The sequence below is a fragment of the Cygnus atratus genome, chromosome Z (genome assembly GCF_013377495.2).
Source record: "Cygnus atratus isolate AKBS03 ecotype Queensland, Australia chromosome Z, CAtr_DNAZoo_HiC_assembly, whole genome shotgun sequence".
Lineage (NCBI taxonomy): Eukaryota > Metazoa > Chordata > Aves > Anseriformes > Anatidae > Cygnus > Cygnus atratus.
Window position 1 is genome coordinate 10,934,569 of NC_066396.1, and position 26,126 is coordinate 10,960,694.

General features: G+C 42.1%; 1 protein-coding gene across 1 annotated transcript in view; it reads right to left on the reverse strand.

The window, feature by feature from the left end:
• Window positions 1-26,126, reverse strand: part of PDZD2 (PDZ domain containing 2) — a 133,112-nt gene that overhangs the window by 769 nt on the left and 106,217 nt on the right. The window contains exons 13-23 of the mRNA XM_035563836.1: window positions 24,415-24,547; window positions 21,439-21,520; window positions 20,328-20,431; window positions 19,393-19,552; window positions 17,431-18,221; window positions 16,090-16,234; window positions 10,534-14,095; window positions 9,755-9,872; window positions 6,299-6,400; window positions 2,860-3,130; window positions 764-898 (exon numbers count right to left, since the gene is read on the reverse strand). Of these exons, the coding sequence (XP_035419729.1) occupies window positions 764-898; window positions 2,860-3,130; window positions 6,299-6,400; window positions 9,755-9,872; window positions 10,534-14,095; window positions 16,090-16,234; window positions 17,431-18,221; window positions 19,393-19,552; window positions 20,328-20,431; window positions 21,439-21,520; window positions 24,415-24,547 (5,603 nt within the window). The remainder of the gene's footprint in view (window positions 1-763; window positions 899-2,859; window positions 3,131-6,298; window positions 6,401-9,754; window positions 9,873-10,533; window positions 14,096-16,089; window positions 16,235-17,430; window positions 18,222-19,392; window positions 19,553-20,327; window positions 20,432-21,438; window positions 21,521-24,414; window positions 24,548-26,126) is intronic.

Consider the following 26,126-nt stretch of genomic DNA (forward strand, 5'->3'; position numbering starts at 1 on the left):
TCATTTTGAAACAGGAGAAAAACACATGCAGGGAAACCGATAAGCAATTCAGGAAACACCACTTCTTTTTTAACTTTTTTCTTTTTTTTCTTAAAGAAGAACTATATCTCTGGAAAGTAATCCCATAAAAATGCTGATCACCCACAGCTTCATTGAGAGTTTCAGCTTCTTTTAAAAAGTGCTACGTTTTTCACTAAACTGAATACCAGACTAAGCCAGATAAAAATCACAGCATAGTTCTGGCATTGGTTTCCTTTCTATACAGAGTTTATCTAAGTTTAGCCACCTGCCGACAAACAAAGCATTCAAGAGTGGCTAATACTGGTATCTAAGAAAATTAACAAAGAAAAGAAAAGTAAAGTTAATAAATGGGTATAATGCAGGATGGTGTTTTGAAACCACACTGATTATCTCCTTTGTGTTTCTCTCAGAAAAGAGAATCAGATAAGACTTGAATTTCTCAAATCGCTACATACTGTATTGCTGCTATAATTTAATGTCTACAATAGCAGACAAGCCTAGGAAGGAAATGTATCATATTTAGTAAATCAGACTGTTGAACAAACATTTACTAGCAGATGCAATCCCTACCCATTCCCAGGAGTGCTTTTTTCTTATGACCACTTCGGTTAGTAAGTGTTAATACGTGGAGGACAAAAAAACACTCTCGTTTCAAAAAACTGAATTCAAGAATTAAAATGTCTATACAATACACACAAGGAACACTGGGATAATATCCACTGTATTTCCATGTTTGCCGTACCTTTAAATATTCTTTTTACAAGCAAGGGCCTGTCTCCAGCAATGGAAGCTTTTCCACCATCAAGACTGAATCCCAAGCCAGCAGAGGTTTTCAGTAATTCGACACAGATGACATCATTCATGTCCAAGTTTGGATCTGTGACAGAATACACACAGCATCTTGTTATGCAGCTAACAGTAAATTGCAAGTTGTGTTTGGTCGGGTTTGTTTTTGCTGCAGTGACAAAGCAATTCAGAGTTCAGTTTATATACAAATTAGAATGTGTTGTCACCCAGTTTCTCGGAAGTGAATGCATATTATCACAGCTGTGAAGGGCTGATGGTTCAAAATGTATTTATGCACTCAGACATTTTCACTTTGCATATTCAACAAAAACCTGTCAATGCATTTTTGTGTGCAAAGTTAAACTTAGTAAAGACTCTAAACATCAACAAAAGAATTGAAAAAATTATTAAAATAGTGTTGAGAACATTTCATTTTCTTTTATTTGTTTCTACTTCATTATCCAATGAATCACGTCTTTTTAAATAACAGTAATAAATGAGACATTACATTAAACAAATTTGTTCCATCCTCTTAAGGGAGGGTTTGTAACCGCTCATTAGTGTGAATAATTGTTTCTGGTCTCATATGTCTGGATGTAATTATAATTGCCAATATGTTTATGATGACTCCTAATTATCAGATGTTTTTAGAATGCAGTAATACTGTAGCTGACATAAATTACAATTTTGCTTAGGAGCAAATAAATAAGTCTATAGTTTTGGGAAACAGGACCCTCTTTGCCTCACGTGAATGTAAAAATTCTGCAAACTGCAATATCACAAATTAGTGTTATCATTACCTCAAATGTCATCTAAAACATGAAGATATGCTTTGTTCCACAGCATGGAAACGCGTCCTTAATAACCCAATGCTACGTTATTCGTGAGATAATGTTGCCCCCTAGTGTCTGCAGCCAACAGTCTGCATTGCCAATGTGCAGGACGTAGCATGTTTGGGGTAGGAAGGGATTCTGAAATAATTGCTTAAATTACATCCACGGGAGCAATTACTGAAAGGCTGATCCATTTACAGAGTGCCTTCCTCTTTCTTTTATCTGTATTATAAAACTTTCCTATAACTTTCCTATAAAATCCCGTGAAACCATAAGATAATAAAAACAGCGATGGAAGGAAAAAAAATACACAAAAAAATACACAAAAAAGAAAACTGTAAAGACCATGGCTGATGAGTTTAAAATATAGAAGCAGCAGCTCCTTTTCGGTTTTCAGGGTGCTCTGAGCTAAGTGCCTGGTACTGCCCAGAAAGGCCACCAAGTCTCTGAAAATCAGCTGTAACCACTGCCCGCTCCATCCCAGGGACACAGCATTGCTTCGGGATGGAAAGCACCATCACAGGTCAACCCCATGCTCCTGATGCAGCAGTATATGCTCAGGCAGGTACTAAAGGGTTTTGTGCCTTAATTCTGCAAAAATTTGGGGTGTTACAAATGGATCTCTCAAGCGCATTGAAATGTTGCCCTGTTCCCAAATGGGAACTTATATTTTCACTGATAGCCACTTAACCCATTTATTCCTAGTTTTCTATGGGATGACTGCCTTGAATTTGACTTAGCTCAATTTACTGTAATACCAAAGTCATTTTTCCATCTGTCTGTAGTAGAAATAGTATGAAATCTTCTTTTACAAAGAACAAGGACAATCTCTATGGATAACAAACCCCAAAAGGTTTATTTTTTTATTTTTGCCTGTTTGTTTTCTTGCACAAACTACTGCTATTACTTTAAAGGAATTTATCACAGATTGGAAAAATATATGGCATCACTAACTTTAGTAGAAATTGGATTAGGCCCTAGATGTCTTTCTAACTTTCTGCCTAGTTATGATATTTAAAACAAAAATACTACAGCAATGAAAAAAAAAACCACCTGCATTTGGGCTCCAAAGAGAACAAATAAAAATTAAAGGTAATTTAATTTGCTCCCTTTAACCACATAAGGCACAGACGCTTTTAATCTAAAACACATGGACATTTTCCCCTTCAGTCTGCTCTGCAAGGGAATCCTTCCAAGTATTCTTGGACAAAGATCATACCTGTTCCTATTTCCATGGAAACATTCTTTCCAGACCCCACACATTTTCTGCCAGTAGCTGATATCTCAAGTCTGGAGGAATTGTTTGCTTTGTCTTTTTCCTTCTGGATGACAATGACTGCATATTTGTGTAGTCTCGCCTGATGGAGAGCATTCAGGACATCCCCATGGACCGAGCTCGCAAGAGACTTGCCGTTGATGGACAGAACAAGATCTCCTCGATGAATAGTCCCTTCCTGAGATGCCACTCCTTTGGAAAACACTCTGTGGACCTACACGAAGGATTTGAATTTAGTATTTGTATCAACCTTGTGAGCACCCATAACACTCTACATGCTAAGGTGAACATTCAGTCCCTACTATCGAAGTTTGCAATCATTGCCAGCTGCCTGGTTATCAGGCATACAACATTTGGTTCAACGAACAGCCTCGAATACTAAGGTCTAGGTGACTGGACAAAAACTACAGTTAGTTATGGGGGAAAAGCAGAGGAAAAGATGCTATCATTGCACAGTCAGTTCTAAGCCAAAGACAACTAAAACCAGCTAGGGAATGTAGTGTCACAAACCACTTATATGCTTTTGCTGAATTCCTCAAGGGTTTTAGAATCACAGAATGGGTTGGGTTGGGAGGGACCTTAAAGACCATCTAGCTCCAACCCCCTGCCATGGACAGGGACACCTCCCACCAGACCAGGTTGCTCAAAGCCCCATCCAGCCTGGCCTTGAGAACATCCAGGGATGGGGCATCCACAGCTTCTCTGGGCAACCTGTGCCAGTGCCTCACCACCTTCTGAGTGAAGAATTTCCTCCTAACATCTATCTAAATCTCCTCTCTTTTAGTTTAAAGCCATTACTTCTTGTCCTATCACTTCACTCCATGACAAAGAGTCCCTCCCCAGCTTTCCTGCAGGCTCCGTTTAGTTACTGGAAGGCTGATATAAGGTCTCACTGGAGCCTTCTCTTCTCCAGGCTCCCCAGCTCCCTCAGCCTCTCTCCACAGCAGAGGTGCTCCAGCCCTCTGAGCATCCTTGTGGCCTTGTCTGAACTCTCTCCATGTCCTTCTTGTTCTGGGAGCAGGACTCCAGGTGGGGTCTCACAAGAGCAGAGCAGAGGGGGACAATCCCCTCCCTCACCCTGCTGGCCATGCTGCTTTTGGTGCAGCCCAGGACATGGTTAGCTTTCTGGGCTGCAAGCTCACATCACCAGCTCGTGTCCAGCTTCTCATCAACCAACATCCCCAGGTCCTTCTCCTCAGTGCTGCTTCTAAACCATTCTCTGCCCAGCCTGTGTTTGTGCTTGTCTTCAGTTAACAAACTTCAAATGATACACACGTTAACTTGATATGCATGCTACAGCAAACTCAATAAGAATAACATTGTGCTGTGATACTAACTCCCCAAATTCCCACTGACTGGAATCCTGTGCAGTTTTCAAACAGCCTTTTAAGTGGTGCACAGCATCTGTGCACATAAATGCTCTGACTTACTGCAGCTATACAACGTTTAATTGCTCATCTCTTTTTGTCTGATCAAATACCATATGTGAATAGATGTAAAAGGATGATTTAGTGGCTGAAAATTCATCTTTCCTAGATTAAACAAAATGCTTTATTCAGAGTGGATTAAACTTCAAATAAACTCCAGTGAGTGCAGCTGAGATTTACTTGGCTGCCATTTACAGAAAGGGACTGACTAAATGGGTCAAGGCCTGATATTTAAAGACTTGCCCACCAGGCATTGTAATTTTAGCAGTCGGAATACCATTTCCCATGCACACAGTTCTAGGTCCACTGGACCAAAGGTTCAAAGCAGCACGTCTGTGGACACCGTTCTGCATGGCATTTTCTCTACGAACTTCTCCTGTATACCCAGACCAACAGCAGGGAGTCAGAAGCCTTTTGGCTCCTATTCCCTGTCATTGCAGGGCTGTGCTGAGAGGCACCTGCCACAACCCTCCAAGTCTAAGAAGATAAATTTCCAGCCAGTCTAAGCAGGCATTCAGAGCTGGAGTGAGAGCTTCAATAACAGATGACAAATGTAGCTATCCAAATACAAGAGGTAAGTGGAATATACAGGTGATGTTCAAAACATTTGCTGCCTTCCCTCATGTGCCCAAACTCCTCAGGTACTTCAAGTCTCTCTAGGCATTTCTATTCCTGCACCCAAGTGAAGGCAGAACAGCCTATCTGAGCAGAGCAGCACCCAATGCCAAACCTAAATCCAGCTGGAATCCCAGGAGGTTAAGGACATTACAAGTTTCCCCAAGAGACCCACCCAGAAATCATGCTTTATTCATGATGACCCAAGAGCAGTAGCTCTTGATGCTCTTTTGCTCTCATGGGTAGTAACATTCAGGAGAAAGACTTCATCAGCTACTCAATCTGAGAGCGCTCAAGACTGTATTTTTAGGTAGCATCCCAGTCTTCAGGTGCGGAGCTCTCCTGGGTGGGATGCTCTTGAGCTTATCCCGTGCTTACAGTTGCCAAATCTGTCATTACAGAAGAAAAAGTTTGGACCATAGACAGAGAATGCAACCTTGGTAGCAAGAGAAATAGAGTCTGGTCCCTAGACTGTGACTGTGTTCTAACTCAATGACTGCTTAATGTAAAATACATTTATTTATACTGGTCTTGTCTAAGAACAAACACCAGAACTTCCTGCATGGGTTGCTGCAGTCTCTGAAGACTGAGACCATATCCTTCTTCTAATCTCAGCACTTAATGGATCTCTCTCTCTCTTTCAGGGCAGAATTTAAAAGCATATCCTGTGCAAAGAAATCGTCACAGAGGACACCACTCATCTGGGATTTTTCTGTCTCATAGATCTCTTTTTGAGCAGTGTTTCAACAGCTTTTTATCACTTTTTACATACCAACATTGCTTAATGCCATCCAATATTCTTGGTTCAGAATGCTGTATAAGATGTTAAAAAAAAGAAATCCACAAACAAAAACTCATTTACTGACATCCAACAGTTTTTAATAACCCCAGAACAAATCTGTGAAGTGAAATCCAGAATGCTTGCTGAGGTCAAAAACAGTCACTCTCAAGATCTGCAAAAACTTTCAAAAGTTTTGCTGCACTGAATTCACTTTCAAGGGCTAGAAATTAATATTTCCCCTGAAAGGCTGTATGCACTGCAACTGCATGAAGATTTTATTTATATGCATAAAATTTAGACCTAGCTGTTCCCATCCAATAACAGACCAGTTACACTTTTAAAGACAGGAACCATAATTGGCATCCATCTCCAACAATAAAAATTATGCTATCCAGACTCTCTGATTTCAGTAGCAGGTGGCATGCAGCCGCCTCCGAGAGACGTTGCTTTTATGACTATGAATGACTTGCAGTGAGTCTTGATAAACGAGCACTTGATCTAATCACCAGCATGCTTTAAAGTGAGCTTTGAAAAAGGATGACTTGCAGTCAACACTTACTGTGACCGATTTCTGTTCCAGATCTATTCCTCCAGCAACACTAAATCCCAGGCCAGCTCCTTCTTCTTTGCGCAAGACTACAAAGTATGCATCTTCTTTGCTCTAGCAGAAAAATAGGGGTGGAACAGAATAGGAATGAGGAGAAAAACAAAAACAAAGATCAAGTTCCTGCACAAATCACAAATTCCCAGTACTCTCGATTGTGGCAAACGAAAAAAGCAACTCAAGGAATTAAAACTGGGATGTTATATACATTTCTTTTCCTGCTTCAGAGAGTACCAGCCATACAGAACCCAGGTGACTGCAAAGATTTCTTTAGACAGTCAAAGGCTAGAAAGAAAAGTCAAAATTAGGGTAGTGGAAGAGTGTAATACTTTGGGCAGCCTAACTTACATGGGCTGAAATCAACTTTGCAGTCAAAACTGAATAGTTCCAGTACACATTTCTGGATCAAGCACTGTACTTTCCAGGAAATTACTAACATTTGTTATCCAATTTCTCCTAGGAGTTGAAAGGCAGTTATAACGGAGGGCAGTGGCATCAACCTTTTCTCAGAGTGTTGCCAATGTTGCAAGGGGCGATGATTACTAATTGCAGCTTGTGGAGGTTAGATGGGACGGCAAGAAATACTATTTCACTTGTGAGATGGAAGCGATGAGTCTATTAGTGATCCAAACAGGACTAAGCTGTGATGTTGTGGAAATGGAAGCATACAGCACAGGAAAGGGATTGTCCCTGGTCTGCACCAGGGCCAAGCTTGGCTCCAAATCAGAATGAAGGTGTGAAGCTGATTTCTCTGAAGTGATGAGCTGCTGCCAAAATACAGGCTTTGCAATGAGAGAGAAGCAGTCCTGTCCAGCAGTCTGGTGCCGTCTTCTGAACGGTTATCAGGACAAAGCCAGACACTGTTACAGATGATGCATTTTGCAATGTAAGGGGGATTATAAGCAGGCATCTGTTGGAGCAAGGGGATAGTGACTGCCTGTGGGGCAGAGCACCAGAAGCAGGGAGTGGAAAGCAGGTCTCTGATCTTTTTCCTGGGATCCTATCCAACATCAATCATTTCCAGAAGCTGCCAACACTAAAATTAATGGCATATCATTAGAAACAAACCTCTTAATCTATTTAGCATTAAATGACATATTCAGCCACTAAACTCAACATTTTAACTCAGTGTTTGCCTTTTAATTTCATTGCAGAAGGGACAGGGAACTACTGTTTATTATTGTTGTTTGGTGAAGCAACACTCAAATTCCTGGCCTCACTGTGTGTGTTTTTGCCAAATAATGGTCCTACAAAATTTTGTGCATTAGAGGCATCCCTGCAAAGCACAGAGCCACTGTCAGAAACTAATGTCACCTTGCTCCACACCACTCATCCATCAGGACCTGGGGTGAGAGAAGCAGTCTAGGATAAGCACATTAGTCCACAGTCCTCTGTAGCAGTCAAGACCTTCCTTACCCATACTCAAGCGAGAACAGCTTCACATTAGGCTAGAAATAATGGTCATTTAAATATCTAGGTTAGCCCCCTTTAAAAAAGTGTGCTACAGTTAAGAAACACTCATATCTTTGGCCACTAAGTACTAAATCAACCATTTTTGCTTAAGAAGCCACATTCTTAAACAGTCAACAGGGGGGACAGTCAACAACACAGTCTGAACCCTGGCTTTCTGTTCGTAAGGAGATGCCCTTCCTTCCTTACCAGCTCTTAAATATGGTCCTCAGCAAGCACAGGTAACATTGGGAGCAAACATCTGCCTATTCCTTTACTCAGACACACAGAGGATGCACAAAAGCCTCCAGTGATCACAGCTATCTGCTGGGCTTTGAAAAAAGCCAGCACAATAACTTCAAATCACATCTGTGAGGCAAGTTAACACAAATTACTCCTTGCAATGCACAGACAACTTATTATTTCAGAACTCATAAGGAACTTGCCTAGGATTTCAGAATAAACAAGCAATGCAAAAGGAAAGAGCTCAAATCTTTAGCCTCTCCATTTAGTGTGTTCATCAGATTCAAAGATCATCAGTCACAGAGATCTAATCAATAAAACGTCTTTATATATATGTGTATATATATATATATATATATTATTTTTTTTACAACACTTATTAAACACTAGCCATAAATTCAGCCCATTTCAGAGCAAAAGATGAAAAACTCTTCCTGAGGAAGCTCTCAGTCCAAATCGGGCAGCCCATCTCATTTTTCATCAATTGCATAACTATAAAGAATTGTCCTGTTGTACATTTAAATCCAGCATTTGACTAGCATAAAATTTTCCAGCATACGTGCCATATTGGGCTTAAACATGGATAAGAAACTATGCAGACAAGGAGTGCAGTCCAAAAAGCATTCAGTTTTATAAATATTTGAGTTCTCAGATTTTGAAAAGTGGCATAAATAAATAATCTCTCCAAGACCCCATGCAAAACACTTTAAAGAACACTTAATTACTTTAGGCCAGAAGTACAATCCAATCCTAAATTCTTTTGTAAACCTATCAAACCCTCTTGGCTCACCAAGCTCTTGGGACTTGCAAGCTTTAGTTATGCTATCCATGGAAGGAGGTAAAGCTGGGTATTTTGGGGAGGTCCTATTCCTTTCCAGTCTAATCTACACATGAAATACAACCTTAGTGAACAAGACTCAGGAATACTCTAAATGCAGCTTGGCCAGCAGTTATGCAGACCAGATGGCAGTTTTCCCTCCAGTGCTGTCATTATTTTATCAACTTCAGTTCTAACTTAAAAAGGATGTGGACGTATCCCAAAAACACAAACACTGCAAACAGAGAAAAGAACATCCTGGCAATCATTTCACTTTGGAGGTCTTCTATATACAACTAGATAATGAAGCAGATTACCTTGCTGCAATAAGTTCCCACAGAAAAGCACTAAAAGCACACAGGGGTCTCTTACAAATCCTTCAGATGCCATGTTCTAGCATTGCAAGCCACCAGTTCAACAAGAGTTAAACGAGGTAAGTTCAATTTCTGTGATCTTTTGCTAAAGCAAAAGGTGTGTACTGCTAGAATGAGCAGAGCTTCCCTGTGTGGTGGGTGAAGTGGGTCTGACCATGATGATTGGTGGAAAGTTAAATTTTGAAGTGCAATTATAAGCAATTCAAGGAGGTTCTCAGCTGTAACAATGACTGAAATGGAGATACACTTCTCCATGTAAAATCGGTTTATTTATTGTGGCTCTTAACTGCTTTCACACTGGACAAACAAGACCCTTTTTTATACAAAAAAAAAAAACACAAAAAACACTGAAATACATTATGGGTTTATAGCAGGCATTCAAAAAACTGCAGAAATAAAACTACCAAACAGTAACCTACAACAGGACTAATGGAGGAACTCTGAAACAGTCCGGAAGAGATTTTATCTGTCATTAAGAATCCCTCTAAAACTACTGCCAATAATTTAGTTTTATCTTCTGGTTATTACCTTTACTTGTGCCTTGACATCCTGGAGAATAGTGGCAATGTCACATTTTGGTACTACAGCTGACAAAGCCGCTTGCAATTTTTGCTGGTCCAGGTTTGAGACGAGCAGCTGATCCAAGCTAAAATGAATAGAAAAATAAAAGACAGTGCTGTATTTTTAGATGGTGTAGACATACGTTTCAGGTGTACAGTATAATTTGTGTTAGGGTAAGCAACAAAAGGACAGAACAAGCAGAAATCTTCAAAATGGATAAGAAATGACATATGCTGGGATAATTGCAAGGGGAAAAGAAGACAGTTTAGAGTAACTCTGAAAATCACTCTGTTCTCCATCTCCCTTCCCAATGATTTTAGCAATAGTTATTAACAAAACCAAAGAGACAGCTACTTTTGAGGACTGCATCTGGCAGGACAACAAGCTTGTTTGTCACCGCAGGCTGTGCTGGCAGCCAGAGCCTCCCCTCCAGGGCAGGCAGGAGGCAGCGACTGCTGTGCCGTAACATGGCCAAAACGCAACCAAAAGAACCCAGCTAGAAGGGTCACATAAAACAAGCTTGACTCTGCCAGGATAGAGCACTTCATCCCATACGGAAGTGTGGCTGTCGCCAAACAGCAGTGCAGCAGCTCTGAAATGCAACAGAGCATGAAGAGTGAGGGGATTGAGGCTTGGGCCAAAGCTGTGTGAAACACACACTGCCTCTGGAGAGCCTTGCGGGGATGAAAATGAAACACTGCAGAAAGATGGCTGATGGAAACAGCAATAGCAAAGCAGACACCAACCTGAGGGACCAGCTGTTTTCTGAGTGCTCCCCACCCAGAGAGCCAGCACAGGGCACATCATCATCTGAGGCAGACCCTGGTGTTCCCGAGCTGCTGTCCCGAGGGCTGCTGGCACCTGTCCCAGCCATGTCACTCTGGCTGGGCAAGCCGAGGGCTCTCCGGGGTGTGATTTCCAGCTCTGTCTTGAAGCACGCAGGCTGTGGCGGCCCCGAGAAGCCCTCGCCACATAGCTTGTCCAGGTCGGGCATGCTGAGGGCCCTCAGCTCCCTCAGCCTGGAGCGGGACAGCGGTGGACGCCCCAGGCCTCGATTGCGCCGCACCTGTGAGGCTGTGGGTGGAAAGGCGGCTGAGTCCACCCTGGCACTGCCCTCCTCGATCCTTTGGGACTTTCCTTCCCCCACGCCGCCCTCCACAGCACATGTAGGCTCTGTGCTCACGGGAGACTTGGCCGTAGTGTCAACCGGGCTTGGACTGCTGCCATAGGAGCTCAAGCTGCGCCGTAAGGCCCGTGGCGTGTCTGTGGGGCTGGTTGCAGTGGCCATCCCACCACACGACCTCCTGCCAAGGGGAGACCTTATGGATGAATGTATATCGATGGCCTTCACAACTGGCCGGTCAAAATTTGCCAGGTTTTCGAAGGATTTGATCCTTTGTTTGACAGAGAAGGATGAGGTAGGTTCATGTGGCCAGTTTAGCTCGTAGTAGTAGTAATTCCTCCTGAAACTCCTCAGCTTATCGGTGGCAGAGTAGGTACTGTCCGTGGCTGAGGGGGATGTGTCATGCACCTTCTGAGTGCTTTTGGAGGTGTATGCCTGCTCCTTCCTGCTTTGGCCGTTCGGCAGGTTTAGATGGACCATCTTTAACGTACTCGTCACTGCCTGGGGATATTTCTCCTCAGCAGCATGGCCCTGGGAACCCTGCACAGGATGAATCTCTGCAGCATGGCAGTCCTCCCTCAAGTGACCTGATAACTGGGCTGGCATCGAGTAAGTCCTCGTCACAGGTTTCGACAAGCCATAGAGATTTCGATCTCTGGCAACATCCACTTTTGAGAAATACTGTGTGGTCCCCATCTCCTCAGTTAGCTGAGGCACCTCTGCATTCACCTCTTCATTTTTCTCTAGCAATGGCAGCTGCAAAAATGGTGCTGGTGAGGAAGAGGCAGAAGAGGAGGAGGAAGAGGAGGAGGAGGAGGAAAGCTTCACCTCGATGAAAGTGCGCTGAATCTCCTGCCCTTCTGGCTGCTCCAGCTGAACTGCAGGGTACCTCAATGAAGAGGAGCCTCCAGCAGATGCCCCTATGTTTTGCAGATCTAACTGCCTAACATCATCTGCACTATAGATGCTCTTGATTGTGTTCAGGCCCACTCCAGGGTTCTCAGTTTTCCCTTTCATGTATTCGACTTTTGTCGTCTCCTGAGGGGATAAAGCGGCTTTGGACTGACTGTCTCCGGCTCTGAAATCATCCACCTTAACACTCTTACCCTGACACACTGCAGACTGCATGGAAACTTGTTTTTCTTTTGGTTTTCCCCATGCCTGCTGCAGGTGTGTTAGCTCCCCACAGCCACTACATTTCATTTCACTGCTTGCTGTTGGGCTGCTGGTACCATTTTGGAGAGGCAGAAGTGAATCCTCAGAAATGACCAGAGATGGTTTATTTTCTAGCTCTGATTTCAGAGTCCTTGAGGCTGCTGAAATGCTCTTGCCAGCATCTGGGTTTGTAGGTGAGTTACGGGACAAGGGTGCTTTCTTCCCCAGGAGTTTGGGGGACAACTGTGGAGAAACCAAAGCCCTTTTCTGATCAGCCCCACTGACTTTGGTAGGATTAGTGCCAGAAGAATCTGAATTTGTCTTTGCTTTGCTTTTGATGGTGAACCCTTTTAGCTTTGGTCCTCCTTTGGTCTTCTGGCTATTTAAAAGGGTTTCCATTATACTTTTTTGTGCTATTCCCTTAGACTCCTGACAGGATTTTTTCTGTGACAATGGGCTGTGCGGTACTGCAGCTCCTTTGCAGTGATTTGTGCCTGAGCTTTGGACTTTGCCATTTGAAGTTCTTCCACAAGTCACAGAGCTATTTTTTTCATTTTTCCCTGGCAAGTCATGAGTTCCATTAGCCTTTGGATCTTTAGATCTAGTGGGAAAGGGAGACCTGAGTGATATTGCTCTTGGTGATGATGCGTTCAGGTGATTGCTGTCTGTTTTAGACAAGTTGGACAAACAGTTGGTTTCTTTCTTTGCTAAGCAGTAGGTAACAGTGTGATTACAGTCATCAACCACTGTTTCACTTTCAGATTTGGATCTCTGTTCATCATGACATCCTTCTTTCTCAGGCAAGTTGTTCTCCAAGCCATTGACATTTCTAGCAGAGGAAAAGCTTATCTTTTTGCAGTGCAGAGACCCTTCCTCTTCAACAGATCCACAGCATTTTATATTTTCATTATTGTTCCCCAAACCTGTCTGTTCTTCTGTACTTAAGGCACCATTGTTATGGAAAGAGTAAACTTCAGGGATGTCAACTGAATTCCTTAAGATGTCTTTTTCTGGCAGGAAGACAGAGGACGAAGAACACAGGGAAGCAGAAGAGACTTCTGAACACTGTGAAGGACACGAAGTGGAACCACTGCAATCTTCCAAGCCCAGTTTGTTGATGCTTGTCTCCAGTGATCCACACATCACACATCCTTCAGTTTGCAAAACTTTGCTGCTGTGAGGGTGCTGTGGGGACAGAGGGGATGAGCTTGTCACAGCCATGAGATGTTCCTCTTGACCAGGCTTTTGTGGCTCATCATTCACACAACAAATTTCAATTTGCTCCTCATCCGACTCTAATACATGACAGACTGCAGGGACATTAGCAGCAGCGCAAGGCCCAAGCAACACATCACCAGTACTCTCAAATATTTCTGTGACAGACTCTGTGTCTGAGTGAGAATCTTCTGCAGCTCCATACATAGACTTTGGAAATGGGTCACTTCTCTTACCATCCAGACAGTTTGCTGCAGGCAACTCATCCTCACTTAAACTGCTAAAATTCCTAGAGTAGTTATTTAAAGAGTTTTTATTCACAGTTAAAAGTTTGCCTGTGTTAATAGAGTCCAACACAGACAGCCCCAAATGTGCATTAGCTGCACAATTCATAGTTTTTTCCAGCTGCTCCTCCTTTGCTGGACTTGGCTCAGAACTGGGACAGCCTTCGTCGGTCCCACAGCAGCACATTGTGGTGTACTCCTCTCGGAGGGGGCTTTCTGCTCGCGATGGGGTGCGCCTGGTCTCAGGAGCACCCATTTGGCTGAGCAAGTCATCGATATCGGTGACAGGGATGGCCACGCTGTCCTCAGCACGGCTGCTCCTCATGGTACCTCTTTGCACATCTTTACTTGTGACATCAGGTGGCAGTGTTGCTCTCTCCATCGCACAGCCACCGCCAGCGTTTTGCAGTCCTGCTTCTTCTCGCTTCCCAGCACTCGATTCTTCCTCAACCAAGAGGATGCTGTTGACATCAGCTTGCTTTTGACTGTCTACTGCTGGACACAGGATGAGGTTTGTAAATCTGCTGACAGCTGCATCATAATTAAAAAAAAATTAAAAAAAAAGCAAAATCCTGTCAGATGTAGGAAGTGATGCAAAACCACCATTTTTACTATAAAAATAGACACCCACATATTCAGACTAGATGTTTTCCTTTTGCCCTGCACTCCTCCTCTTCTTTAATGATATTTACAACTCCAATTAATCATAACCCTGTGTATCTGAGTAGCACACAGGAGGGAGGAATTCACCCATCCAGGGTGAGTAGTCATGATCTGTTTAATTCTTATCTTCAAGATTTAAATAGTCAAACAGCCAACTACCAAAGTGTCAGCGTGCAGTAAGTCAGGCTGAGCAGTACTGTTTCTCATTACTTGTTTGATCGAAGATGTCTCCAATAGATTGCACAGACTACACAAGGTCCTGGCATAGCAAACTCCGTGACAAGCTGTGCATAAACACCTTGACTCTGATCCTCTTGACACTCCTGCAGGTGCTTGATGTGACATGCATGGGTGATGTTCTACACACATTAAGCATATGGGCTTTACTGGATTCCTGGCACAGACATTTCCTCACTTAGATGTTTAACCCACTCCTGTACAACACACTGAGCTCCCTGTCACTGCTGCACTCCAGTACATACTGGCTAACCCATTGCTTCAGTTCCTTAATTTTCACCAGTCCACCCCAAACATTTGTTGCCACCTTCCTGCACTGCTTCTGGGACACACATTCCCATTCGAGCTGTCTTCCCAAGGCTGGTTACTATCAGATGAGGCCCAGAAAGTGCACGGAGAAAGAGGGGGTGTATTCACAGAGTCAACATACTTTCCTGTTCATTCAAACATGTCAGCACGTCTCTCTAACCCTTGAGTAAACCCACAGAATTGTTCACACTGCTTGTCTTAGGTACCTATGTTAAGAAGTCCAAGCTCTTCTTGGAATCTACAGAGGGGAAAACATCCCAAAAGAACATTTTGAAGCAGACAGGTTATGATTTGAAGTACTGCCCTGCTTTCCCCCTGCAGGACCACCCACTGAAGAGACCCTCTACTCTTCCAGTGGGGCAGGGTGAAGGGAAGGGGAAAGTAGAAGAGTTTCCTGACAAAGAAGTGCCAATGTCCCCATACTCCTCTGCTAGTAGTCTGCAAAAGCCAGAGCAATAAGGAAATATGAACTGGACTCTCTGCCAAGCCAGGAATTCCTTAAAGAACAACTAGATTTGAAGCATCTGGAAGCAATTTAGGCTCACAGGTATTAATAGGTACATGAAGAAGATCATAAGCTAGAACGAAGCAAAATATTATGTTCTTCCTGAATTTGAAAAGTATGCTTTTCTTTTTCAAACACTCATTTCCACACCACGTAATTTGTACAGTCTGTGGGGAAGCATATATTGCTGTAGCAGCATAAATCAACCCTGAGCAGGAACTAATGAGGTATCAAATGTTTCAATTCAAACTAGAACACTTTCTGTAAGAAGCATGCAAATAAACATTTTGATAAGATTCTGGTTATCCTGGGTTTTCTGCATATTAGGAGAATTCTGACACACAAAAGAAAAAAGGGTCTTATTATCTTACTGTCCTTTCACAAAAATACTGCTAAAAGTCAATCTCTTTAAAGAGATGCATGTAATTATAAAGGGTCAATGTATTTACTGAAGAGGCAGAGCAGTAAAATAGGTTGCCAGAACAGGGCTGCTGCTGAGTTAGCTTCAGCTCCACATGAAATGACTCAGACCAATGCAAATGCTGGCAGGAGGACCATACGGACCATACAATAAATGGGAGCTTTGAACACTTGACACTGAAGTAGGTTTGCTCCCCCTCATCATGGTCCTAGGGAGGACCCCTGAAGCCTGGTTTGGTGATGAAGAGCTTTGTCTGCTTCACCAACACAGAAAAAGGTATTCCCTGTTTTTTAATCTGAATTGATGTGGAAACTGGCGTAGCAGCATATCAGATCCAGCTGAACCAATCCAGTTTTCATTACTGGTACAAAAGCCAAACTATTCTCTTACCTGCTGCTGTTTTCTGGATCTCCAAGGTTACCGATGTGGGAAGACATTGCATAAGCAAGCAGATTTCCTCGTACGTCATCTTACTGACTGGGATACTATTGATGGTGGTAATCTCATCTCCTACAGCCATCTTGCCCATGGATCCCTGATACAATGACAGATGCAAGGAATTTATAAATATACCTCAGAAGTCCTGCTACAGGGGCAAAGACTGCACAGACGCAATTAATGGCTATTAACATTCTCTATTTCACATCACTGCAGAGCACAGGTACCTCTACTGTCAGTTTGCCAACATGTAAATAAAAAGCAGACTGTGCTTTTGCCAGGAGAGGAATTAATGATCAGTCTCATACAGGAAGGTCAAAAGAGCTTCTGGGTTCTCTGAGAGATCAGTATCAGGATGGAGGACACAGCCTCTTTCATTTAAATGAACTGGGCTGGATCAGACCTGGTTTCTTCAAGACTGAAACTGTTTGATGTAGGAATTACATCCCTGGTCACAATCTCTCACTGGACTAAATGGACTCTTCTAAATAATTAAATTGGAAATGGAATAAGCTCTTAAGGTAAAAAACAAAGTATGTTTCTTAACACTGCGTAGTACGTAAGAGAAAGAGGTGGGAACAGAACCCAAACCCCCCAAGTCTTCCAGCCCAGTCTGAACTACTGAGATACATCCCCTCTTACACTAGTAGCCCCTAAATAGATTAAAAATGCAATGTGATTTTGTACACCAGAATATCATTCTTTCTATGTCTGCACCTTTGCATCTAAGTCAGCAATTCCACGTCCAGCATGAAGTCAGTATCCACACCAATAAGAGCAAGTAAGAGACACGGAAGATCAACGCATTACTGGTACTATCACACCTCTCAGCAAACCTGGCCAGCACAAGGCCTCCTAGTACCAGATTTGTATAATACAGGGATACATGCATATAAAATAATAGACAGGGATTTAAAACACTTTCTAAGTTGCAACGTAGCTCCTCTCTTAATAAGCATCTATATCACCAGGATTTACTTATCTTGTCTTTGCCTCTAGTAAAAATAAAGACAACAAAAGAACAATGCTCCCTCCAAACTGTAACTCTGAGTGTGGATCAGTCCATCTCAGGACATCTGTCTCTTGACTTTCTCTGTTTTTAATCAGCCAGGGTGCACTTCTGAATCAGAAACATTTCATTTAACAGGCATGTCAGAACAATATGGGGGGAGAATTTTTGCCCAGCAGAGACAACTCCCTTGCACTTACTCTCAACAGATCACTTCCTTAATAATCACAATCCCTGCAAAGTGAAAAGAAATCACAACAAGGCAATCCAAACTAAAAAATTACCCTTTCTGCTGCTCCACCTGGCCGCAGCCCTGTGACAACAACTTTTAAGGGCATGGCTTGGATTTCCAAATCCAGGCCAAATGACTCATGCTCATTGCGAACCAGAGTGACAATTTCACACTGGCACTGGCCCGTCCCATCAGGTGCTTCACACTTCTTGCTGTGAGGGAGCATCCTCGCAACAGGCTTGTTATAAGAGCCATGCTCCTCCATCCTCTGTCTCTGAAGGCTTCGGCACTCAGTGCTCATCATGCTTTTCACTCTCGTGACTGCTCTATGCTCCAGTTTTGGTGATCTCTTAGATTCCAGCTGTGCTTCCCGGAGCTCCCTCAAACTCAGGCTGCTGAGACGAACTTCAGGCACACTTGAGTAGTCAAATGCTATGATGGGGAAGAAAGGAGAGTCAGTTTGCTCTGGTGTGCTGTCTGCAGACTCCACGGAGTTGCTGAAAACAGGGGAAGATGTCTCTGTGCCAATGTATTTAGGTGACTCACTGTCCTGGCTCTCATCATCAATTTCTACAGATGACGTTGTAATGACGATGCCAGCATCCTCCTGGCTCTTGGCCCTCTGGCTTCTTTGTATATGGGAACTTTCATCATCATCACTAGCATCACCATCATAGAAAACAACCCTTCTCTGTCGATGAAAGGGGCTGCGGGAAGATTTGGGGCTATCGCTAAGGATGCCAGGTCGGACAGACTCCACATGCTTGTTGTGAGGACCAGATGATCTCCCACTGGTTGGAGAAGACAGACCATTTGCTTTTGCCAGTCCTGCTTCTCTAGCAGCTAGAAAACAAACAAACAAAACAAAACAAACAAACAATAAAAGTTATAATTGCATTTATCAGTGTTTTTTAATATCATGCATCTGACTGCAGCAGAGGACATGTGGCATTGTTTGCAGGGAAGCTTAATCTCTCCTCAGAAAGCAAAAAGCAGGTTTTTCATGTCCTCCCTCTAGCTAAAATACACAGCAAGAGCAATGGCAGATAGCTCCAGAATTTATGGGTAATTCCTGAAATCAGCTCATGGCACATCTGGTTCTATTTTAAGCTTATTTCTAAATTATGACTATGACCCAAAGAAGAAAGGGATGCACATACACATGTGTATTTTACTTTAAACAACAGAATTTCTTTCACATCTTGCTTCAATCTATGCTACTGCCTGGATCAATTTACAGTGAGTGAGAAATGCTTTCTCAAACAAAAATACAAGCACATGACAATCAGTTTCAAATTAAAGTCTAATTAGCCTAAGAGTCCTTTTCACATCCTTCTTAGAAAGAACTGCATCTTTCTACATAGAAAGTTCACCCCCTCCACCCATGAAAATGCTTTTCAGCATTAAATAATGAATTTCCAGAGAAAAGTAAGTAGAAGACAGATTAGTTGAGAAGCACAGGAAAGGGAGAATAAATATAATATCCTTTGAACCTGAAATAAGGTGCATCGCAATAAGGAAATGAAAGATTCTTTCACTCAATTACTATGGGGAGAAGAAAGATAAGTATGCAAAATATCTGCTGTCAGGTTGAACATTTGATTGTTTTTACATCGCTACACGTGACATTTTGAAATTGTTTATTTGAGGTTGCTAAGAACGCTTTCATTTAAATGTAATCAATCAGATGATCATATGCCATTTGGGAAAAAAAACAGCAATGACAGTGTTGTCAATCTAGCGTTGACTTTATTTGATTGGTTTGGCCATTCTCACATAATCAGAGCAGCAATTTGGACAAACTACCATGGAAACAGGCGTTTATGTGCATTGTTGTAAACCCCTTCCACCTTCCAGCGTTTCAGATGATCAGCACCAACTTGAATTATGCTGCGAGGCATTTCTTACCAGCACAGGAATCACCACAGCTCTTCCACAAAGCAAACTAGTGTTCAGTGAGTCTCCCTGCATCAACCAAATGACCAGACAAATTTCTGTCACTTACTCAGGTTACCAGGAAGAAGAGAGCCGTCGTCCAGCAAACTGTTCCTGTTCTTTTGACGGAGTTGCTCTTCATCACAGGAGCCAGTTACAGCATCAGAGAATGGGAGCTGGCTCGTACCATCATGCGAGAAGTACTGGGAAAGCTCTGCCTCGGAGCTGACAGATCCCTGCTGAAAAAAGCGAGGCTGGTGACTAGACACCGACAATGCTTAAAGCCCTTCCTGCATGTAAGCACCACAATTTCCACTCACATCACCCTTGTCAACAAAGGAAGTTTAAGGCCAATTTTAAAAACATGGGAATTGACAGTATATTGAGGACCAAACTGTCAAACTTTGATGGCTGAAATGCAGCCTGTCAACGTGTTTTTGGCCTGCACAATAAAAAAATAAATTCCAAATTCCACTCCTTTGCAGATGTGGTTCAACACACAAACAAAGGATGAAACCACTCACTTCTGTACTTCCCTTCATACACCTTATGCACTGAGACAAGGGCAGGGTTTATACTTCTGGGCACAGACTGTACGGCTTCTCTGGCTTTCCCAGAAAAAAAGAGACTTTTCCACTGCAATAGCTACAGAGTGAGACCAAGTACACAGCCTTCTTCCCGTGGGCTCAGGTCTCTCCTGCTAACTCATTTCTGTGTCAGCAGGAGCTTCCTGCAGAGCAGAGGTGCATTTGAGGTGGCAGGAGGTAGGAACCCACAGCTTTCTCTGCCGTGCTCTGCACATTGCTCCCAAAGGCTATGGCCATGCAGACAAACAGGAGCCCACAGCTCCAGTGTCATGATTTGAACATGTGGCATAAGAAACAAACACTTTTACAGAGACCATGCAACAGGGAAGGAGCACAGAGGTTTGGTTTTGAACTCCCTGATCAAGTGAGAGCCTCGGTAAAAGCTGCATTTGAAGCAGACTGTTTGTGTTGCATCTAATCCTTTTACCCGGCTTGCTGGCTCCAGGAAGCGTTTCATCGTCCAGCTGAGGGGAGATGAGGTCTCTCCTTGTTTGGCCTTCACACCAGGAGATGGGCTTTTTTGTACAGCTCCTGTTGAACACAGTTTAGTTAGTTGCCAAAAAAATTGAAGTTGTGGTCCATATATCCAAACAAGCCCCTCATTCACCATCTGAGCCAGGGGCTGCGCTTAATCCCACTTGTTATCTGAATTGCCTTCATAAAGTGAGATTTATTTTAACATTTCCCAAGCTCTCCCTCAGATCAGGTGAAACATTATCACAGAAACACATTACTCCAGCCAGGCCCAGGACTGAGCTACGAACATAAGATGAGCAGGAGACAGCCCCCCTCGCCTGCTGGAGCACACTGCTGACTAGGTGCAACCACAGAAGACAAATTAGCAGCCACTGGCAAGGTCTACTGCAAAAAAAAAAATCGTAGCTGACACAGATATAAGGATAATTACAAATCTAATATTTCTGTCTAAAAATCACCTTACTGGTCACTTTGCCATTGCCAAGAGTTTGCTTTCATTGGTAAGATTTTAGTAAGTGTTAAATCTGGAGTTCAAAAATGAAAAGCAAACACACAAAATACCAGAGAATACTTTTTGACATGATCCCAAAGATTAAAATCAAATTAAAACATATAGTGCAGTACACAATATCTGGACTTTTTCAAATGGTTACACTGATACTTCTTTGTTGTTGTCAGTTTTTTTTGCTATCCACATGGGTAAATGTACCCAGATGGAGTTGGTTCTTCCTGCCCTTTCCCTACAGGGGTAGGGCAAACACCTCTTGGCACCCCTACTTTAAGATCATGGCAGCCTAGTAAAACCCAAAGCAAGCTCGGTTTAGATAGTTGATTCATCTGAATCATCTAGATTCATCTGAATTCATCTAGATAGTTGATTCATCTGAAACAGATGTTTTTGCCAAAATTTTTTCAGTGGACAGGGTGATTGCATTCCCCAAACTTGTCAGATGTTTTGAGGGCCCTCAAAAGATTGCTGATGTTGGGGAACCCTAGAGCACGCCCCTAAACCTTCCCACATCTGGAAAAGGACAAATATTTAGGAGAAAACATGCTGCCACCTGTGACATGAGAGGAGCTTGTGTCCTTGCTCTCTCGGTGAGTAGTGCGTGCAATTGCTTCATCCATCTCCTGCTCAGAAACCTAAAGTCAAGTGAAAGAGAGAGATCAAACTGGGTACAAGAAATGAATATGAAAGTCTGACCATTTATTACTACAAATGCATGACTCATTTCTGATATGCTATATTAAAGCCACTGTAAAGCAGACATAGTTGAGAGCTCCTAAGGCTTTGTCCCCTGACTCAGACTCCCTCCGTCCCACCACCTCGCAGAAACCAGGAGGCAAAAGTCAGCTAAATTCGTGAAAATGATGTTGAAGTGCCACGCTATGCAAACAAAACTGCACCAGACTTAAAGAAGTCAAATTATGCCATTACAGCACAATTGTAACTCAATTAAATACCGTATATTGATTTATTGAGAAAATATTACTTTAAAATAGACAAAGACTGCTTTGTACAAGCATACGTCAGCAACAGAAGATATTCTGCTCTTAACGTACCGGAAGAATACCAGACTTTCCAAGACATTAGCTGTCACTTTAATTTTAATTTCTCTCTTTTTTTTTTTTTTTTAAGAAAAAAACTAAATCAGTAATTGATAATTAGTGTTCTCCTGCCTTTAGGATAAATACTGGTTTACCATATTTGCTAATTTTCTCCTGAATTATTGCCATGCACTTAATTCTTATAACTGGCAAACTCCATATAATTTCAGAACAGGAAAAACTAGTCTACAGGAGTATATATTTAAAAACAGAAAGTGAGTTAACTCTGTCAAAAGTAATTTCAGTACTCACTGTTTTACATGAATTAAAATTCAGCATAAAGAGAGACCAGAAACTTGAATCTTTCTGAACCAAGAAGATTTGAAAGATTTCTAAGCAAACTCAGCAGTTTAAACATAGTTTAAATGCCACATTCACTCAGAATAACAAGAAGAAATAAAACATTGTGGTGTTTCTCTTGGAAGTACATGAAAACACTGAAGTGAACACATTCAGCAACAAAATGTACTGTGGACCTTTTGTGTCATAAAATGAGAGATTAAGTATAAAAATGTCTAAAACAACATAAGCCTTTGTAGAAATACATATGTTTTCAGCTTGTGGCATGACCTTATAGCAAACGAAAAGCCTTTGGGCTCCTGGGGCACAGGGAGTCCCTACAGGACATGGACCAAACCCTGACAGTGTGCTCAGGACCTTTACACAAACCATTAGGTACAGGATGTCCCCAGAGCAAAACTAGGTGCTGAGCAGACTGCAGTACTTGTTTAAAGCTAACCAGAAATCCACATTTCTGCAAGCTCTGCCCATTTTGACTCTTCAGCATCCTCCACAACTCAGGCAAATCAAACTGCTTCTGCAGAGAGTGACAAACTAGTTCTTAACTACTATTTTCAGGTTGGCATATTGCTAAGAAAAAATAAATTAATTTAAAAACCACCAACAAAGCACCAACACACAAAAACTTCTTTAGATTCCCCAGTGCTGTCAGAAAAAAAGGCATCAGCAATATAGGACAAATATGGCTCCCCATATGGAATACTCCTTCAGAGAACCAACTATAAGGGACTGTGGATTCAGTATTGCCTGCAGTGGAAATGCTTTAGGGTCCCTCCGGTTCAACTCTTAACTTTACTTAGCAATTCTTGGCAACAGATTTGTTGTCATTTTAAATATCACTTATGGAAAACTGTAATAGGATCCACTTAATAGTTTCCCTCTGTTACTGAGTAATGGCAAGCAATTAGCTTAACTCAGTTCATCTCAGCAGATACCCGGTTAGGTCACTCATCGGCTTTCAAGCCACCACTGCAGTGAGATGAAGGACAGAAGAGAATGGCAGGCTCCACTCCATGGAGTTCTTATTTCATGCTACTTATAGACTCTGAGAAGTCTATATACCTTAATAATGCAATCACATGGAACCATCATGCTGGTTCAGCACAGCATACAGACTCTCTAGAAATACTGTTATCTTAGGCTATAAACCCAATTCTTACCCCTCTCGTGCTTACCTTTAACTAACAGAACCACAGCCTCTTTCTTTCTAGCATCACGTGGCCTCACAGCAACAATAATAAACTCTGGGCAGTAGGACCCTATTTGTCTATTGTTTGTATATTTCGTTTAGCAGAAAATACACAATTAATTATAAAATAAGAAATCCGAGTTCTCCTAGATACGGATTTATTAACGCCTCTATTTGTAGTTATGAGTTCAAAAGTCAGAGCTCTCTGGACCCACTAACGCAAATATTTTTACAGCTTCAGTCCTGTTTAAACAGGAAGGTTTTATACACTCACAAAATTCTTTGAAATATTGAAATAAAAGAAGTCGTTATTCCCTACAGCTTGGTTAAAAGGACTTTATCTTCTATCATCAATTTTTTAAAATTGATTTAAAACAATCACTCACTTTGTAAACACAGGCTTATTTTCAAACCTCCTTTGCACAGGTTTCACAGTAGCAGTACATTCCAGATTCTCATTTTTTAATTCCTGAAGGAAAACTTTGACCTTTGGACAGACTTTACTTTTTTAAAAACTGTATTCCTATTACTCTACTCTAGTTGATCAATTCAATCTGTTGATACTTATATTCCGGGCCCTAAATTATATTCCACTCACAGAAAAATTGCAAAATAACCTTAAGGAGGAAGAGGATTTGTGCCATATTTGCGTTGCCACTTGTTCTAACTATGAAGAAAGATGGAAGCACTTCACCCAAGCTGTTCCAGGAGAACTGCCTTTGATCAGTGGGTGACGAAGGGAAAAGCAGCAAGGAGAGTATAGCATTGTGACAACTTACAAAACTGGAAGGCATCATGTCCTTTATCCTGACTTCTTGCACAATACATGCCATAGAGAGAAAAATACGATACTCCTCATTTGCCACCTTCCCAGTAGCAAGACTCAGATTACAGTACCAGATTAAAACAGAACAGATACGCTACCACGTTTTCTCCTCACCTTAGGGTTAGGATGCCGACTAATGATAAGGCTAACCGGACCTGGACCACATTCGCTCAGAATGGCGTAGGCTTCACTTAACGCTGCGTGACGCAGGCTGACTGAATCTGCCTCCAGGATCTGATCGCCCCGACTGCAGAGAGACATACAGCCAGTTAATCGCATCCACCTTTTACAAAAACATTTGTGCTTTTGACTTGTGGCCAAACTTTTCCAAAGATACTTGTATCTGGAAAAGATCTGATTTGCAAAGAAGCCAGTCTTGCTCTTGCTCTCAGTGACGTGAATGCTTTAAGTCCTGTTGACTTTGCAAGGGAGGTCCAGTGATCCCTTCTGTACTTACCGTCAGTGCTACAAACCCTATTAAATCAACAGAGAAAATTGGCTGCATTTGGACTACAGCGAAAGCAAATTTCAATTCTCTTTCTGCGTTCAGATACTTGTTGGGCACTGAAGAGGAAAAATTAGATTCAGATGGGCAGTTCCTTCCCATCATATTGAATTACTTAACAGCAACACTGATAAGAAATTCATGATTTAGATAAAAATTTATGAAATGACTCCAGGAATACATTGAGCAAGATAAGCATATATTTGTTTCAAATTAACGTACTGAACTCATAAAAAAAAAAAAAAGAGAGAGAGAGGAAAGCATAGATTGTTTAGGTTTGTTTTTCCAGTTTCATAACTTTTGCTCGTAGTGCTCAGACATCTGGAACTGTTCAAAGAAAAGATCATCAACTAGGGATATCATTAAAGCATTCTCCGTAATTACTGAAACATTTGCTTTAAATAGACACTTAAACAATCCACTACTGCTGATTTATGTTGGGTTACTTGTGACAATGGAAGTGAGCTTACACTGTGAGGCCACATGCCAAAAGCAAAATAGCAATTGCACATGGCAGCCTTCAGTAGCCTGTTCTCTTGTGAAGGCTCATGAAATAAAAGGATGACCTGACAGTTAATTGTGTTGCTGCTTTGCCTACCTTTTAGGTTGAAACACCTATTAGAAACTAATAAAACGAAATCGCTTAAACAAACATAATTGGGAGGGGGAGCTCAGACACAGAGGGACTGAGTAGAAAACCTTTCTAGTATCGTAAAGTCAGTATCTGATTAACGTGGTTTTCCGAAATCAAAACCATCCTGTAAGTTTTGGCTTATGGAGCCATAAACCACTGATGGGACAACAGGAGCAATGTCTCAAAGAAGCAAGCTAGAAAACTGGGAAGCATGCCTGGATATAATCAATCATTTAAACCTAATAAATGATGCAGCTGTTACACACAGACACAACCAGAACTGCAATCTTTTCCAAAGAGGCTTACAAGAAAGCAAGTTGGCATTAAAGAACCGTTTCCCATAGGCATTTCTGTATGGTTGGAACTTTTAAGGTTGTTTTTTTTCATTCTCCCCCCCCCCCCCCCCCCTCCAACCCATGGGTTTGCAGGAATGTAACCACCAAATTATCTTAATCCCTTATTCCAGAAGCCAAATTGCTCTATCACAGTTTTCCTGGTGAGCAAGTAAACAGAAAGCACTCTGCCCACCACAAAAGCAAGGCTATCATGTAAGTCCTCTACAGCAGCATTCAAGCCACAAGTTCAGCATAGACTATGTGGTCCCAGCATGCCTTAACAACAGCCTCCTCTCCCAAATGACGCTCCCAGCACCCAACATCATTTATGAAGCAACACAGAAAGATAGAA